Source organism: Ipomoea nil, unplaced genomic scaffold (assembly GCF_001879475.1).
Source record: "Ipomoea nil cultivar Tokyo-kokei standard unplaced genomic scaffold, Asagao_1.1 scaffold1043, whole genome shotgun sequence".
NCBI classification, from domain to species: domain Eukaryota; kingdom Viridiplantae; phylum Streptophyta; class Magnoliopsida; order Solanales; family Convolvulaceae; genus Ipomoea; species Ipomoea nil.
The window spans coordinates 2,775,109-2,791,821 of NW_017617471.1; the positions used below are offsets into that span (position 1 = coordinate 2,775,109).

At 33.4% G+C, this 16,713-nt stretch overlaps 1 protein-coding gene across 1 annotated transcript; it reads left to right on the forward strand.

Annotated features, from left to right (window-relative positions):
- Positions 1-7,552: 7,552 nt before the first annotated feature.
- Positions 7,553-8,293, forward strand: LOC109181135 (E3 ubiquitin ligase BIG BROTHER-related-like). Its single transcript, XM_019330890.1, has one exon. The coding sequence runs from the start codon at positions 7,553-7,555 to the stop codon at positions 8,291-8,293; it is 741 nt and encodes a 246-aa protein (XP_019186435.1).
- Positions 8,294-16,713: the final 8,420 nt, after the last annotated feature.

The window sequence follows — 16,713 nt, forward strand, 5'->3', positions numbered from 1 at the left end:
AAGGTCTTGGATCATTACTTCTCATCATTATGCTATAGACTATGGTCTATAAATTTTTGTAAACTATAAATAAAATATATTTTTTTATTTTTAATATACTAAAAGTAAATTATTTATATACATAAAGTAGAGTATGTATATACATAAAGTACTAATGAAGGGGATTATAAATGTAAAAATTTAATTTATAATAACACTAAAAATTTTTTAAAAATAAGCACACTAATAATTAATGGATTGAGCACATACATACTTTCTCCCATTAGAGTTTGAACTCCATCCGAAAGAGTTATAATTATGTTGTTTGACCATAATATTTTTTATGAGTATGGTTTTTTTAAAAACAATCATGATTTTTTACAAGATAGTATCGGGATTTTTTTTTTTAATTCATTAGTAATTCATGATAATAAATTTATAAATAACTAATAGGAAGTAGTAATTTTGGAGTGTGTAACATTTACCTTTATAAATTACTAATGACTAGGTCCATTTGTTAGTGTTGGCCGTTTGTGACAAATTTAGATATAAAATATATGAAAAATAGTCAAATAGGCATCTAAACATTACACGATGAATCAAGGAAAATTATTGTGTGGACCATGTTATGTGGACCATAACAAAAAATAGATTTTTATTATACTGAATGTACATTATTTTTATACTGAATGTACATTATTTTACAGTAGACAAAATATGGTTCACAGAACATGATTGATAAATCAATTAGGCCCATGGACTTTTAAAAAGTGCAATTATACACATCAACTCCAGTAAGTTTTGGTAAATGCCTCTGTGACTTGGCACATAACTCTATTAGAATATAACTTTTTACCACCTCTACTAAGACTCAAACCCCTAACCTCTCATCTAAGAATTCAACTTTGATCATTTAATGCCATTAGACCACAAGGTCTCGACTGTTAAGTGTCTAACTACTGAAGTAGTTAAGTACTTAAGTTATATGAATGTAAGTTTGTAATAGCTTATGATATTTTAGTTTGTAAGTTTGTATGTTTCTTCTAAAAAATGTCAAATTGGTTATTTTAATTAAAGAAACAAAATCGAATTATCCGACGGTTTTAACGGATATCAGCGGATTAAATCAACTGTATATCCATGGTTTTAAGTAAAAAAAAAAAATGATAAGAGCTTAAATAGTGTATCCGATATCCGCTCAGGATGACCATCTGTGAACTCGAGCCGTCCGAACCCGTCCTACGCACATCCTTATGCCCAAGTACCAATCGTTAAACGTTAATACATATTTTAATTAATTTAGAAGTTAAAAGAAAAAATTAAGAGAAAACTCACAATCGCTACATATGTATTATGGATAGAGCTCACATTGTGACTCTAACTGGCAAAAGATCACATTAAAATTAATCAGCTTAGATTATTTATAGTTAACTTGCTCAAACTGAGAAGTCTAACAAAATTGTTTATAGTGAAAATAAATTTAAAATTTTATAATTATCAAGTTAAAAATACTACAATGTAATAGAGCCAGTAACTTTCAAAAAAAAAAAAAGTTAAAAATCTGACCCATTCGAATGGGATACACCTATTAATTTAGAAATTAGAAGTATTCAAGACGCCACGTTTGGGCATGACTTTAGGAGCACGATGGGGAAAGTAGAATATAAAGGCCATGTTTGGTAAATGGCTGTTATTGATAGCTGTTAGCTATTAGCTGATTGTGTTAATTAGATGGTATAACTTGTTGATAACATTAGCTGTTGTAGAAAAGTGTTTGATAAATTAGTTGTTAGCTGATATTTGTTTGGTATAATTTCTTTTCTAAAAAAGCTAATTGAAATAGTTGTTTGGAGTAGTTTTTTGAATTTTTAGTATTTTGGAGTTGTAAAAAGCTAATTAACCAAACACTTATATTGATATTTTAACTAAATCAAAAAATTAATAGTGATCAAATAAGCCAAAATTAACCTATAGGCCAATTTTTTACGGGCCAAAGTCTAGCTAACTATAATGCACGCCACAACAAAATTTAAAATATATTTCTCGAGAAACAAAATTGAACTATTAAATTTTTACATATTTTTTTAAATTCTCTTTTTTATCCTAGGCTTATAATAGCATGGATAATTTTAATCTTTTATAAAAAAAAAATGTTGTCAATTTATAGACACAAGAACAATTTTAATCTATTTATTATCTGATTAGTTGACCGTCTAAATAAGGGACGTTTTTGTTAATTTGCCAAAAGTCAATCCGATTCTCTTCCCCAAATAACACAATGTATTTGATACCGATAACATTCTATACATCAAGATCCGTATTTAGCATTCCATCAAAATGCAGCAGTTTGATTCTTAGATGCTGTTTAAAAAATTTTCTCCTGGAGGCTGTTAAATAAATATTTATGTGTCAACCTCTCCCCAAAAAGGATTTCTTATCCTAATTTTTGTTCAAATGACTTTTGACAGTGCTCTTCTGATTCGCTTGCTAAAGGAGAATGTAAAAGGATATTCTCCCAAGGAGAATGTTTTGACAGAAAAGCTTGAGTTCTTTCGCCATGCTCTTTTTACAGATCCAGATGATCAAAGTGGTTGGTTTTATCATCTATGGCTTATTGATCAGACAGTAAATTTAACAACTTTGTTGGTTTCTTCATGGCCACCTCATGGCTCTAGTCTTCATTTGACAAGAGATGGTTTGCTGGATAATTTTATTGTGTCACCTTTAGCCGGTTCCAAGTCTAATGCTAGAGGATCAATGACTAGAATGTGCGGTCAACAAGCCCAAATTCCCAATATGTGTCGTATTTTTTTTTTGACAACAATATGTAAAACTTCTTTGGGAGTTGCGTTTTTGGTGAATATTTTTTTTTCGTTTTTTTTCTGTAAAACGCAAGAGGTAGTTGCGTTTACGTATTCGTATACATAAAACGCATTACGCTCTTGCGTTTTCCAACGCATACGGTATCCCCCAAAACGCAACTTACTTTTGCGTTTTACGTATTATACGTAAAACGCAAAACTAAGTTGCGTTTTTTACTTTTTTTTTTACCAACCGTCTCCGGCGAATTTGAAGGACGGCGAGAACCACAAAACGCAAGTCGCATTAATTGTGCAAGGACTTTTTTCGCAATCACCATGCTGAACCAACTGTGCAACACCACATTCTATTAATATTTGTCTTTTTAAGTATACTTAAATAGCCGATGAACAGTACACAAAACGAACTATCGGCGCCGGAACCGCCTATAAAACGCAAGTGGTTTTAGCGTTTTAACGTTTTATTCAAATAACGCAATTCGGTCTTGCGTTTTTTGTAAATTTCTCCGGCGAAATACGCCGATAAACACAACGCATTTTGGTCTTGCGTTTTACGTATTTTCAAGTATAATACGTAAAACGCATCTCCCAATTGCGTTTTAACGTATTCAATACGTAAGATGAAAACGCATCTGGGAGATGCGTTTTTCGTATACAATACGAAAAAAACAACTGGTAGTTGCGTTTTAAGTATTTAACGAAAAAAAAAACGGATTAAATACCTTCAAAAACGCAACGGGTAATAGAGTTTTGCATATTTTTGTCAAAAAAAAAAAGTCAGCACACATTTTGGCAATTTCTCACCCCATTCTACACATTCTAGTCATTGATCCTTGAAGAAGTAGCATATCTTTCCGAGGATGGTTCTGTTCTTGACAATGAAGAAGTAGCATATCTTTCCAATGATGATTCCATTCTCGGCCATGAAGAAGTAGCATCCAATGATGATTCTGTTATCCACAATGAAGAAGTAATAAATCTCTCGGACAATAATTCTATTCTCGGCTATGAAGAAGTAACATATCTTTTCCGCGATGATACTGTCCTCGACAATGAAGAAGTAACATATCTTTCCAACAATGATTCTATTCTCACCGATGAATTAACAAATCTTTCTGATGGTGGTTCTGTCTCGACGACGAAGAAGTAACATATCTTTCTTACGATGCAGAAGCATATTCTACCGAAATTATCTTAGTATCCGGCGAGAATTCCGGAGCGGAGGCGACGAGGGGCGTAGATCAGAACAGGGAGGCGATCAAGTCGTTGGAGAGGAAGACAATAGAGTACGATGAGAGGGATTGTGGCGGAGGAGACGGTGATTGTTGTGTTATTTGCTTGGAGGAGTTAACGGCGGGGACAGTGGTGGCTGTGATGCCGTGCAACCATTGTTCCTTTCACTACGGCTGCTGGTGTTCGGGAAAGAGGTGGTGAGTATACGGGTGTAAATTGTCGTTCCGCAAGGGATTGGGACTATGGCACGTACTTGAGTGACAACTAAAGTTCTAGGCACCAAAGTATTGGAACCCACAAGAATCCAAGCAAATTCAAATTCATGGTTGGGTAATGTCAACAATTAAGGGCTAAAAATCTAGTTAAGACAATGCAATTTAAACACAAGCAATCACAATGATAAAAGATGGGCTCAAATTAGGGAATGTTGCCTTCTAGATGCTTCAACAACTTAAGGATTAGGGGAAGAACATCAACCAAATGAACATTAAGGCAATGCACAAGAAAATCCTAGCTTAAAGCCATTTTCATAAGCTAAAGAACAAGGATTAGAGCAAGGATTGCCCCACTTTCATGGTGTATCAATTCCTAGCTCTTAAAGCACATAAGCATTTAGGCCCCCAATTCTTCCCTATTTTCATAGAAAGAAAATGGGGTTTGAGAAAGGAGAGGCTTAAGTTCTTCACCCAACCTTCATTGTGGAGAAGAACTATCCAAAAGCAAGCTAATAAGAGTTACGTACCAAATATTAGCAAGATTCAACATAAAACCAACTCAAACAAATGAACTCTAGGTTAGGGTTCTTCCCCCTTATGCAATAATCACCTATTTAGCATCTAGGTTGGCAATATCACCCTAATCCAAGCCCAAAAACGAACTACTCACACTTCATAAGTATAAATAACAACAAAGTACAAGAAAATATCATAAACATTACACAAAAGCTTAAGAAGAAGAGTAAGAAGCTTCTCTATTGAAGATGAAGATTTTGTGGTTGAATCTCACTCCAATCCATGATTACAAGCTTTGTAGAAGAGTTAGAGATGAAATACTAGACTAATCTAAGCTAAGGAAATGAAAGGAAAACGAGTTCTTGCTATCTAGGGTTCTCCCCCCTCTTTTTTTCTCCAAAAAATGAGTTATAACGCAGTCAAAAGAAAACAGAGATGGGCTGCTCGACATTCTGCCAGGATTCGACGCGTCGAGTGCTGATCTGCAACAGAACTTCGACTTGCAGGCTAATTTTGACCCTTTTTTCTTCAGAATTAGGTTTCGGTGTCTTCATGAAACTTATAGGTCTTCGAATCTTCTTTCAAATGGCTCAAGAATCACTTAATTTGGACAATCCTAGGCCGAGATATGATCAAATTACCAAACAGTGGTCAGTTTCGGGTGAAATCTGTAAGTTCGGAACTTCAACTTCAAGGATGATTTTGACCACTGTGGCTTCCTTTTTAGGCTTTGATGTCTGAATATGATTTGTAGCCCTTTGAGTCTTCTTTGCAATGGGACAAGAATCATGTAATTTGGATGTTTATAGCTTGAGATATGGTCCAAGAACCATGACGTCGACGTGCAGGTTGGAAATTGCAATTGCATGGTGCTTGCTTCTCTTTTGCTTTGGTTTGCCCACATGACCAAGACCATTGAAAGAACCACCCTAGACTCCTTTGGAAGTGTTGCATCCATCTCCATAGCTTCATATTTGGCTCTCATTGACTCCAAATTCATCCAAAATACCTCAAAAGCACACAATTGCCTGCACTCTACACTATGCATCAAAAGATATAAACAAAGGAATTAAGACACTTCTTTGCATAAAATCAAAGTGTTTGTCATACAAAATATGTCTATACAAGGGGTAAAAATATGGACATAAATGCACTTATCAGCTGCCTCTCAACTTGGCTGGAGAGAAGCCTTTGCTGTCCTCTCTGCCGCCGCATGATTTCCGGCCCGCCGCTGCAGGAGAGCCTTTCGTAGAGCATGATGAATACATATCCTGATATCAATGCGGAAGGCATACCAATAGTTAAGATTTGTATGATTTTTGTAGTTTTTAAGTACTTTTAAAATGAAACTTTTGTTAACTTTCATATGATAAAATTCTTTTTCTCAAATTGTTGTGAACAACAGTTTGCGGTAAACAAAAGGAAAAAAAAAATTATTACAAATATAAACATAAAAAAGTAAAATCAAAAGTATTTATATGAATATTGTGAAACTATAGTAAAATTTGGGAATGGTAAATAAAAAAATTTCTTTGTTTGAATATTTATGGGGAAAAGTTAATAGAGAAAGTTTAGATGCTAGGAATAAAATAAGAAAAGAATAAAAATCAATACATAGAAGTTTTATATATGAAAAGAATAAAAAAGCTTTGATTTGTTGATCTATTTAGCAAGAAAAAGTTGGTAAAGAAAGTTTAGAAATTAAGAGAAAAAATTCATGAAAGTATAAAAGTTAGGATATATATATATATATATATATATATATATATATATATATATATATATATATATATTGATGGATACCCCTTAATTGGGTATCAGTCAGGTCAGGTGTGTCCCTATGGAGTCGGGAGTTTAAGGGTCGCTTATTTATGTTAGGGGATGAATGGATCTCAGTTGCCCAGCTTGGTCACACTAGACAACTCACCAATTGGCCTGGTTGGAGTGAGCCCCACAGACAGTCGGATGGGTTCCGATCAGAATCATCGGATGCCACACTCAGGGGTTTTGAAAGAAGATTTGGGGGAGATTTTTATCAATTTTGATGCGCAGGATTTACGTTTTCAAATGGGTTCCGATCAGAATCATCGGATGCCACACTCAGGGGTTTTGAAAGAAGATTTGGGGGAGATTTTTATCAATTTTGATGCGCAGGATTTACGTTTTCAATATTAGGAAATATGCACAGCAGCATAGAAACTTTCCTAACTCCAATTTTGTTAATTTTTTCTCCATTTCTTTTTGCAAGGTTCAAATATCTTGTATAAATATTTTTGGATCATATTTTAACGAATTTTGAATTCAAAACATGTGAAATTATTCTGTCAATTTTCTCTCTCAAATTTACTTAACACTTACGGAAGGGTTGACTCATCGTCCTACTACCCCATGCATAGCCATAAAACCAACACACATATGTGTGTGTGTATAATACTTGCCTATTTACTTATTTGCGTATTAAATGAATATTACTACTTTTACTCATTCCAAATTCACCTGTCACTACCGGTAAGGTATCCAAATTAAACCTATTTTCAATTTAACAGTTCATAAATTTTATGGTAAGATTAACATCCCTAATTAACCATGCAAAAATACAAAATATAAGATCAATTAATAATTTGCTAAAATTTCTAGTAACTTGGGGTTCAAGTAAGTTTCCGTAGTAAAAGCTGGACAACTCAAGTTCTAGTCAAATAAGGATTAGCAAACACGTCTCCAAATCCGCTATTTATTAAAGCTGCGCAGAAGAGGAAAAGGAAAAGGAAAAGGAAAAGGAAGAAAGGATTAATGGAGGCGAGTGGTTTTGGCGACGACTATTCCGACGACGATTCCGACTACGACTATTCCGACTATTTTACATTCTTTTCTGTGTGGCCGAATCCCACAGTCACAAAAGATTGCGCCGCCTCTTCTGCGCCGTCTCGGCCTCACGTCCATGTCCGCTTCTCTCACCGCACAGCTGACAACTTTGACGATGATGTTGGGTACGGGGAAGAATCACAAACCATATGCCTGAGCGACGACTTGCTGGCGGAGGGGTCGAACCGGTTGCTGGACGATTGCCGGGATTTCATCTTCTGCGAAGGGCTGAGTGACTGGCCTATTGACTTCGGCACCGTCATTGACATCGCCGACGATGTGATCGAGAAAGCAAGGCAGTTTAAGTGTAATCTTCAGGTTGACATGTGGTCGGTTCAGATTCGAGGTTCCGACGACATTCAAGAAACGTACGAGGATGATCGAGATTTCGGAGCGGCAGCGGAGGGTGTAAATGGCACCGCCGCCGCCTCCGATGGCGGTTTCGAAGTGAGGTCGTTAAAGAGGAAGAGAATAGAGTGCGGCGGTAATCGTTGCGTTATTTGCTTGGAGGAGTTAACGGAGGGGACAGATGCGGCTGTGATGCCGTGCAGCCATAACTCATTTCACGACGACTGCCTCTCATCTTGGGTGGAGATAAGCCCTTCCTGCCCTCTCTGCCGTCGTAAGATGTCTGCTCCTGCCGCCGCTCCGGCGGATTCTCGTCCTTAATTACGCTTCTTGTAAATTAAAAGAGTTTGTTGGTATTTTCTTTAAGACGACATTCATTATGAAACATGATTCCATTATTCATTAGAGTTTGTAAAATATTACTGCAAAAATGATTTTGTTTTTTAATGTCAAGGGATTCTGATTCTACTCATATGATCATTAGAGTTTGTAAAATATTACTGCAAAAATGATTTTGTTTTTTAATGCATGGGACAAAATTGGATATACTCATATTAACTTAACAATATATATATACTCAACTATAGAAATGTTCTTGTATTTAATGATATTTTAATGATTTTATTTATAAATGATCAAAAATGGTCATGCCACAATATTAATACTATGACCAAATAAGGCTATTTTGATATTAAAAAAAAGGGAAAATGACACTTTTTCCCCCTGAGTTATATACCTATAGCATTTTTTCTCCCTAAGTTATTGAAGTGGCTGTTTTTCCCACTGAAATGTTAAATGGACATATTTACCCTTAAACTAAATATTTAATTTATTTTTTTCTCCAACAAATTATGACTATAATTTGGTTCAAACTAAACAAACACTATAGCAACCAAACCGAAATATTCCAATTACAATTTAGAATCGAAATTCGATATTTAGAGTTTATTAAAATCGTGAACCGGAACGGACGGTTCATGTTCCGAAAAAAAATAAAATACATTTATTGTTGAATTTGGACTATTTTAAAATAAAAAATAAAATTTTAAAATAAAGACGGTTCAAAACCGCGAATCAGATCCGGAACCGCTGGTTCACGGTTCAAGATTCAATTTTTTGATACATAATTTTAATAAATTGACATTTAAATATTGGGTTCTAGATCTGAATTATAACCGTAAACTATTAATTCGATTGTTTTAGTATCCGGTTCAATTCAAATCGAACCGTGGTCATCCCTACGTATATACAATAATTTGTTGGAGTAGTAAAATAAATAAAATGTTTACTTTAAGGGTATAAATGTCAATTTAATATATCAGGGGGAAAAAGCACCACTTTTATAATAATTGAGGGGGCTAATGTGCTTACCTAAATAATTGAGGGGGAAAAAGTGCTATAAGTATATAACTCAAGGGTAAAAAGTGCCATTTTCCCTAAAAAAAAAAATAATAATAAATTAAAAGTGGACTGTCATCTATAAATTTAGAATTAAAAAAAATGAAATTCTCTTTCTATAAATTAAAGATATAAGTAATATATGTTCGAAGTAAAATCTTAAATCATAAATTACACGATTTATAATGTCTAATTTTAATAAATTCACTAGCTAGCTAGTATAAAAAATACTTTCAAAGTCACCTATAAAACACTTTTCAAGTCACGGACTCCAGAGCCTCTGAAAGTGTTTAGTTTTTCGAGACACCTGTATATAGTGTAACGAAAAGCTAAATAAGGATTTTTTATTTTTTTTAATAGAGACTTTCCGATGCACCTTGTCACAGGTGCCTCGAAAAGTCATTTAATATTTTATTATTAAATACTATCCGCGACGCACAGGTAGATGTGACGGAAAGTATTTATTTATTCATTTTTTAATTACTTGTATCCGCGGCATCCTCTTCATAGAGGATACTTTATATATATATATATATATATATATATATATATATATATATATATATATATATATATATATATATATTAAAAAAAATTTTATCGGCGTCTTTATTTCTTCTATATTGGTAAGACAATGAAAATTGTAAATACAAAATGATAGCTAGGGAACATATTTCTAAGAAATTAAATTTAAATAAAAAAAATCTAATTATAATAGTACTGTACGTAATAATTAAATGAAAAACGCATTGCATTACTCATATTTCTCTATCCAAAGGAATCCACCTGATGGTCTATAGTCAATACCAACCTGGGTAACTTTTAAGAGCTTAGTGAAAGTTTAACTAAAGAAGTTTCTCTATCCAAAGGAATTCACCCGATCATATTTGTCACCTGAACTAGAGTTACGAACCAAAGTAAAATTTTTGTGATTGCGTATTGCGTGTCATAGATTCCAATCCCCTGAGGACGAGATTACACATCCGTACACTCACCATCACTCATTTTTGCTACATTAGAAACCTATAACCACAATTTAACAGTGTGTATGACACAAATTTCACTTTGTGATCCTAATTGCCGTTCTCTTCTTCTGACCTCTCAAAACCTCGTCAAATATCTTTGCGCGCTCACTCTTCATTTAATCGTGTTGTCTGCCATGCTCACTCTTTCGGGTCTTGATCCTTATCTCCATCAATCAACATTTTTTTAGTAGGTCTTGTGCATGTGAAACCCGGCCTCTCAAATAAGACGTATAATATTATTTAACTGAAATATAATATTTATATATAAATGTCTTAATATTAACTAGGTCCTTGAGTATAGTTAGGTTGTTTACTACGGAGTATTTGATAAAGAGTATGTAGGATTAGGCAATAGGAAAAACTTTTGAGAGAAAATAGTATTTTCCTTTACACAAAAATTAAACGTGAAGGAAAATGCTACTCTATGTACCCTGGCTACTAAAATCACATCACTTCATAGTATTAATTATTTCAAATTTACTTCACTTCATAACATTGATATTACTAATTTAACTTATATATAAAAGCATAATGGATTTGTAATTTTGATTTTTTTTTTAAAAAAATTGATCTTGGAGTCGAGTGGAGCTCAAACTCAAAAAATTTAAAAAAAAAAAAAATTGAATGCCAAAAAAAAAAAAAAAAAAAAAACAAAAAACTAATAGCCCTAATTTTTTTTTTAAATGTAATTATTTACAATAGCCATAGGATATTGCCAGCACGTTCTATTTTGAACTAACCCTATTAAGTTGTCAGGCTTATCAATTGAGCCTTCAGGACGGGTTCAAAATTCTTAGCCTTACTCGTAAAAATCTCAAACTGTCAGCTTATCGACTGAGTTCAGCAATAACTTTTGACATTTTCAAATTAATATTCTAAACTTTCAATTTAAATAAACTAGCAAACTTATACTAATAAATATAAAATTATAAATCATGCAATCAATCCAAATCTCAATTTCCATTTCTAAATTCTAAATAAAAATAATTAATATACTTACACTACAATATAACATACTATAATATAATATTTATAGTGAGTTTTTTTTTTTATTTATTTTCATAAAATAAAAATAATTAATATACTTACGCTACAATATAACATACTATAATATAATATTTATAGTAATAAATTTACAAATATATTTTAAAAATTTATTTAAAAACTTAATAAAAAAGATACTAAAATGAACATACAAATAAACTTTATGTATATTTTGTTGCACATCACTTCTTTAACAAAAATTAACCTTTTAAGTGACTCAGATTATTAGACTTATCAAATTAAACTAATTTTTTATATAATTAAAATATTTTGGTCCAAAGTCCAAACCCTAAAAATTTTCAATTTAACCGTTCATAAATTTTATGATAAAATTAACATCCCTAATTAACCACGCAAAAATACAAATATAAGATCAATTAATAATTTGCTAAAATTTCTTAGTAACTTCTAACTTGGGGTTCAAGTAAGTTTCCGTAAAAGCTGGACAACTCAAGTTCCAGGCAAATAAGAATTAGCAAACAACGTCTCGTAATCCGCCTATTTATTAAAGCTGCGCGGAAGAGCAAGAGGAAGAAAGGATCAATGGAGGAGAGTGGTTTTGGCGACGACTATTCCGAGGACGACTATTCCGACCACTATTCCGACAACTATTCCGATTCCGACAGCGATTCCGACGACGACTATTCCGACTATTCCGACTATTTTACATTCTATTCTGTGTGGCCGAATCCCACAGTCAGAGAAGATTGCGCCTCCTGTTCTGCGCCGTCTCAGCCTCACATCCATGTCCGCTTCTCTCACCGCACAGCTGACGACTTTGACGATGATGTTGGATACGGGGAAGAATCGCGAACCATATGTCTGAGCGACGACTTGCAGGCGGAGAGGTTGACCCGGTTCCCGGAGGACTGCCGGAATTTCATCTCCAGCCAAGGGCTGAGGTTCTGGCCTATTGACGGTGACACCGGCTTTGACATAGCCGACGAAGTGATCGATAAAGCAAGGGAGTATAAGTGTACTATTCAGGTTGACATGCGGACGGTTCATATGCCAGGTTTCGGCGACGTTCAAGAAACGTACGAGGATGATCGAGATTTGGGAGAGGCAGTGGAGGGAGTAAATGGTGGCGCCGCCGCCTCCGATGGCGGTTTCCAAGTGAAGTCGTTAAAGAGGAAGAGAATAGAGTGCGGCGGTAATCGTTGCGTTATTTGCTTGGAGGAGTTAACGGAGGGGACAGATGCGGCTGTGATGCCGTGCAGCCATAACTTATTTCACGACGACTGCCTCTCATCTTGGCTTGAGATAAGCCCTTCCTGCCCTCTCTGCCGTCGTAAGATGTCTGCTCCTGCCGCCGCCGCTGCGGCGGATTCTGGTTCTTAATAAGCTTCTGGTAAATTAAAGGAGTTTCTTGTTTGGTTTTTTTTTTTTTTTTACAAAAAAAGAAAAGGAGTTTCTTGATATTTTCTTTAAGACATTCATTATGAAACAGGATTCCATTATTCATTAGTGTTTGTAAAATATTACTGCAATGATTTTGTTTTTTAATGGAAAAAAGAGAAAATTTATGGATAGCTTTTATCATTTTTTTCATTATATTAGAAACAAAATTTCTGACCGCTATAATTGTTTTTTTGCTGGTTAAAGTCACAAGATTTGATTCACTCAAAGCATACTTTTGATAAAGATTATGAACTTTTCTATAAAGAATTAATTTCATTTTTGGTACTAGATTTATTTAGGAAAGTTTATTTTTAGTCACCTTTTATCATAACATCCTCATTTGGTCCTAGTATTGTTTTGACCTGACACTTTTGTCATCCGTCAATAAAAGCATTCAAATGCCCTAAAATATAATCGCCTTTCGATATTCAATTATGATTTGTTTTTTCTTTAAAAAAATAAACATAAAAATTTAGCGAGTCAACCTAATTTGTATAATAAAAAAGATCGAAATGTCCTTCTATTTAATGACATTTTAACGATTTTATTGGCGGAGAACACAAAATAGAAATGTCACAATAATACTAAAACCAAATAAGAATGTTCTGATAAAAATGACTAAAAGTAGACTACTACTACAAAACTAGGACCAAAAATAGAATTAACTCTTTCTATAAATTAAAGATATCAGTAATATCTATTCAGAGTTTGATTATATGACCATTTAATTAAAATGGTAAAACATTATATAATAGTGGAATAAGATTCAAATTGGTCACTGAACGTAACCTGAAAGTGCAATTAGACCACTGAACAAAAAAAAATGCAATTAGACCACTGAACACTCCAAATGTATGCAACTTTACATGATAGTAGGTTACCATTCATTTCATCAAGTTGCATGTTTACGTGGAATGTGAATTGACATTTTAAATAATTAATACTATTTGCCTTCAGACGAAAAAAAATTTTTTTTAAGGAAAATGTTACTCTACCCTAGCTATTAAAATCACTTCATAGAATTCATTTTTTCAAATGCACTTCACTTTATATATATATATATAAGCATAATGGATATGTAATTTTGATTTTTTTTTTTATATAATCTATGTTGGAGTCGAGTGGAGCTCAAGCTCACAAAACTAAAATTTGGCTGAGCTTCAACTTTAATATTTTTTTAAAAATTTAAGCTGACTTTTGAGGTTTGTTTATTCAAGTTTAGCTCGCCTCAATTAATCCCCAATCGTTATGCTCAGCAACCGTGTGCACTATCCATGGTGCACACGGTTGCAAAACGATGTCATTTCATTTACAAAAAAAAAAAAAAAATCGTTCAGATCATTGTTAACCGCGTTAGATGGTTTCCTTTCGTATTTAAACAGTCTGATACATCCATAATTTCATAATTATATATCCACAATTTCATAACTATATATCCAGAATTACATAACTATATATTCATAATTTGACAATAGTACATTCAGAAATAATAACTACAGATTCATAATTTCATATCCATATATTCATAATTTCACAACTAGACATTCATAATTACATAATTCCATATTCAGAATTCTTAAAGTGCTTGTTCACAGATAACCATATCCATAATTGCATAACTACACATACATAATTTCAAAACTATATATCCATAACTTCATAACTATATATCCATAACTTCATAATTATATATTCAGACTTGCATAATTATATATTTATAATTACACGTCGATTTGAGTTTTTGTAAAAATAAAAATAAATAAATAATAAATAAAAAATAAATAAAATAAAAAATTATTTAATTGGTGGAGTAAAACTGTTCCACTAATGACACCGTTACTCCATCATAGTAAACGGTGTCGTTTTGCAACCGTGTGCACCATGCATGGTGCACACGGTTGCACAACATAATTTGCGATTAATCCCTATACATTGACATATATTATATACAGACTATATCTATAAAAAAAAAATTACTAATAGCCCTAAAATTTATTTTTATTATTATTTAAAAGCCAATTAATTACATTAGCTATAGGATGTCAATCGAGCTAATTCATTCGATTTTGAACTAACTCTATTGGGCCGTCGGACTTATCAGTTGGGACTTATCGTTTTTCTTTTTGGGTTGGGTTCAAAATTCTTGGCCTTGCTCGTAAAAATCTCAGACTGTCGAGCTTATCGACCAGGTTCAGCAATAACTTTCGACATTTTCAAATTAATATTTTAAACTTTCAATTTAAATAAATTAGCATATTTACACTAATAAATATAAACTTATTGATAAGTGTTTAATTGTCTATATTTTTCCCCCTTTCACTAAGTCATTTTGCTCATAGATTATTCCAAATTTCATTAGATTAGGACTACTTTGTGTTATTTTGCAAGAAATTTGGTTTGAAAAGCTTTGGAAGCAAAAATGACTATTTTTATGGACTTTGGTGGTTATTGGAGTCAAAATGAACGTTTTGGATGCATTGAATTCAATAGGAGCCAAGGAGAAGTTAAGAGAATGGCCAAAACACTTCCAACGACAGAGCGAGTGGTGTTTTCAATGATGTTGGTCATTTGGACAAACCAAATGAATATTACTACTTTCAGGTGTATTAAATGAATATTACTAGTGTTAGTGCGAGTTTAGCTCATTCCCATGCACTTTGCATCCTTTCTATAAGTTGACTTTTTTCTATTTAGTTACAAAAACTTAAGTTACGTGTGAAGATGCATAATTAATATTAAGTCTACTAGAGGTAGCTTTTGATTCTTTTAAAATGGAAAACAAACAAGCAAATCATTGTTAACCTCCAGGAACCTTATCCGAGTGTTTCATTGAATATACATCTTCAATGGTGTTTTCAATTCCGTATTAAATGAATATTACTACTTTTACTCATTCCAAATTCAATTGTCACTACCGGTAAGGTATCCAAATTAAACCTATTTTGAAATCCATTTAATTAATATATTTATACAATTATATATCAAGTATTGAGTAAAGGGTTTTCATTACCCCCTGATTTAGTATATCCATGTCATATTATTAACTACGCAATTCTATCTTATTAGAGTTTGAAAAGTTATAAGGTATTTAGCTTGACTTGTTGCATAGATTCTATCGTTTTATTAAATAAATTTAGTATAGCCATAAAATCTTTTAAAAAACAAAGTGATTAATAACATTGACTACATAAATGTTAACGAGCAATTATATTAGATCAACTAATAAATTTTGGTAATTAAGATTTCCATTGACTTAAGGGCAAGAAACTTGGAAATTAAACTTTTAGCTAGTTTGAATCAAATAAGGATTATAAAAAAAACGTCTCCTAATCCGCTATTTAAGCTGCGCCAAGAGAAGAAGAAGAAGAAGAAGAAGAAAAAGAAGAAAGAAGAAGAGGAAGAAAGGATTAATGGAGGACGACTATTTCACACACTATTTTGTGCGGCCGTGTCCCACAGACAGAGAATATTGCACTGACTCTAGTGCGCATTCTCGGTATAACGTCCATGTCAGCTTCTCTCACCTCATTGACGATGTTGGATACGAGGAAGAATCACACATTATATGCCTGAGAGACGACGTGCTGGGGAGGGGTCGGAGGACGACTGCCGGGATATCATCTTCTCCGAAGGGCTGTCTAACTGGCCTATTAACGCCGGCACCGTCCGTGGCATCGTGGACGAAGTGATCGAGATAGCAAGGGAGTATAAGTGTACTATTCAGGTTGACATGCGGACGTATCATATGCGAGATTCCGACATGATCAAGAAACGTACGAGGAGGATGATCGAGAAGTTAACGGCGGGGACAGATGTGGCTGTGATGCCGTACAGCCATTGCTCCTTTCACGACGACTGCCTCTCATCTTGGCT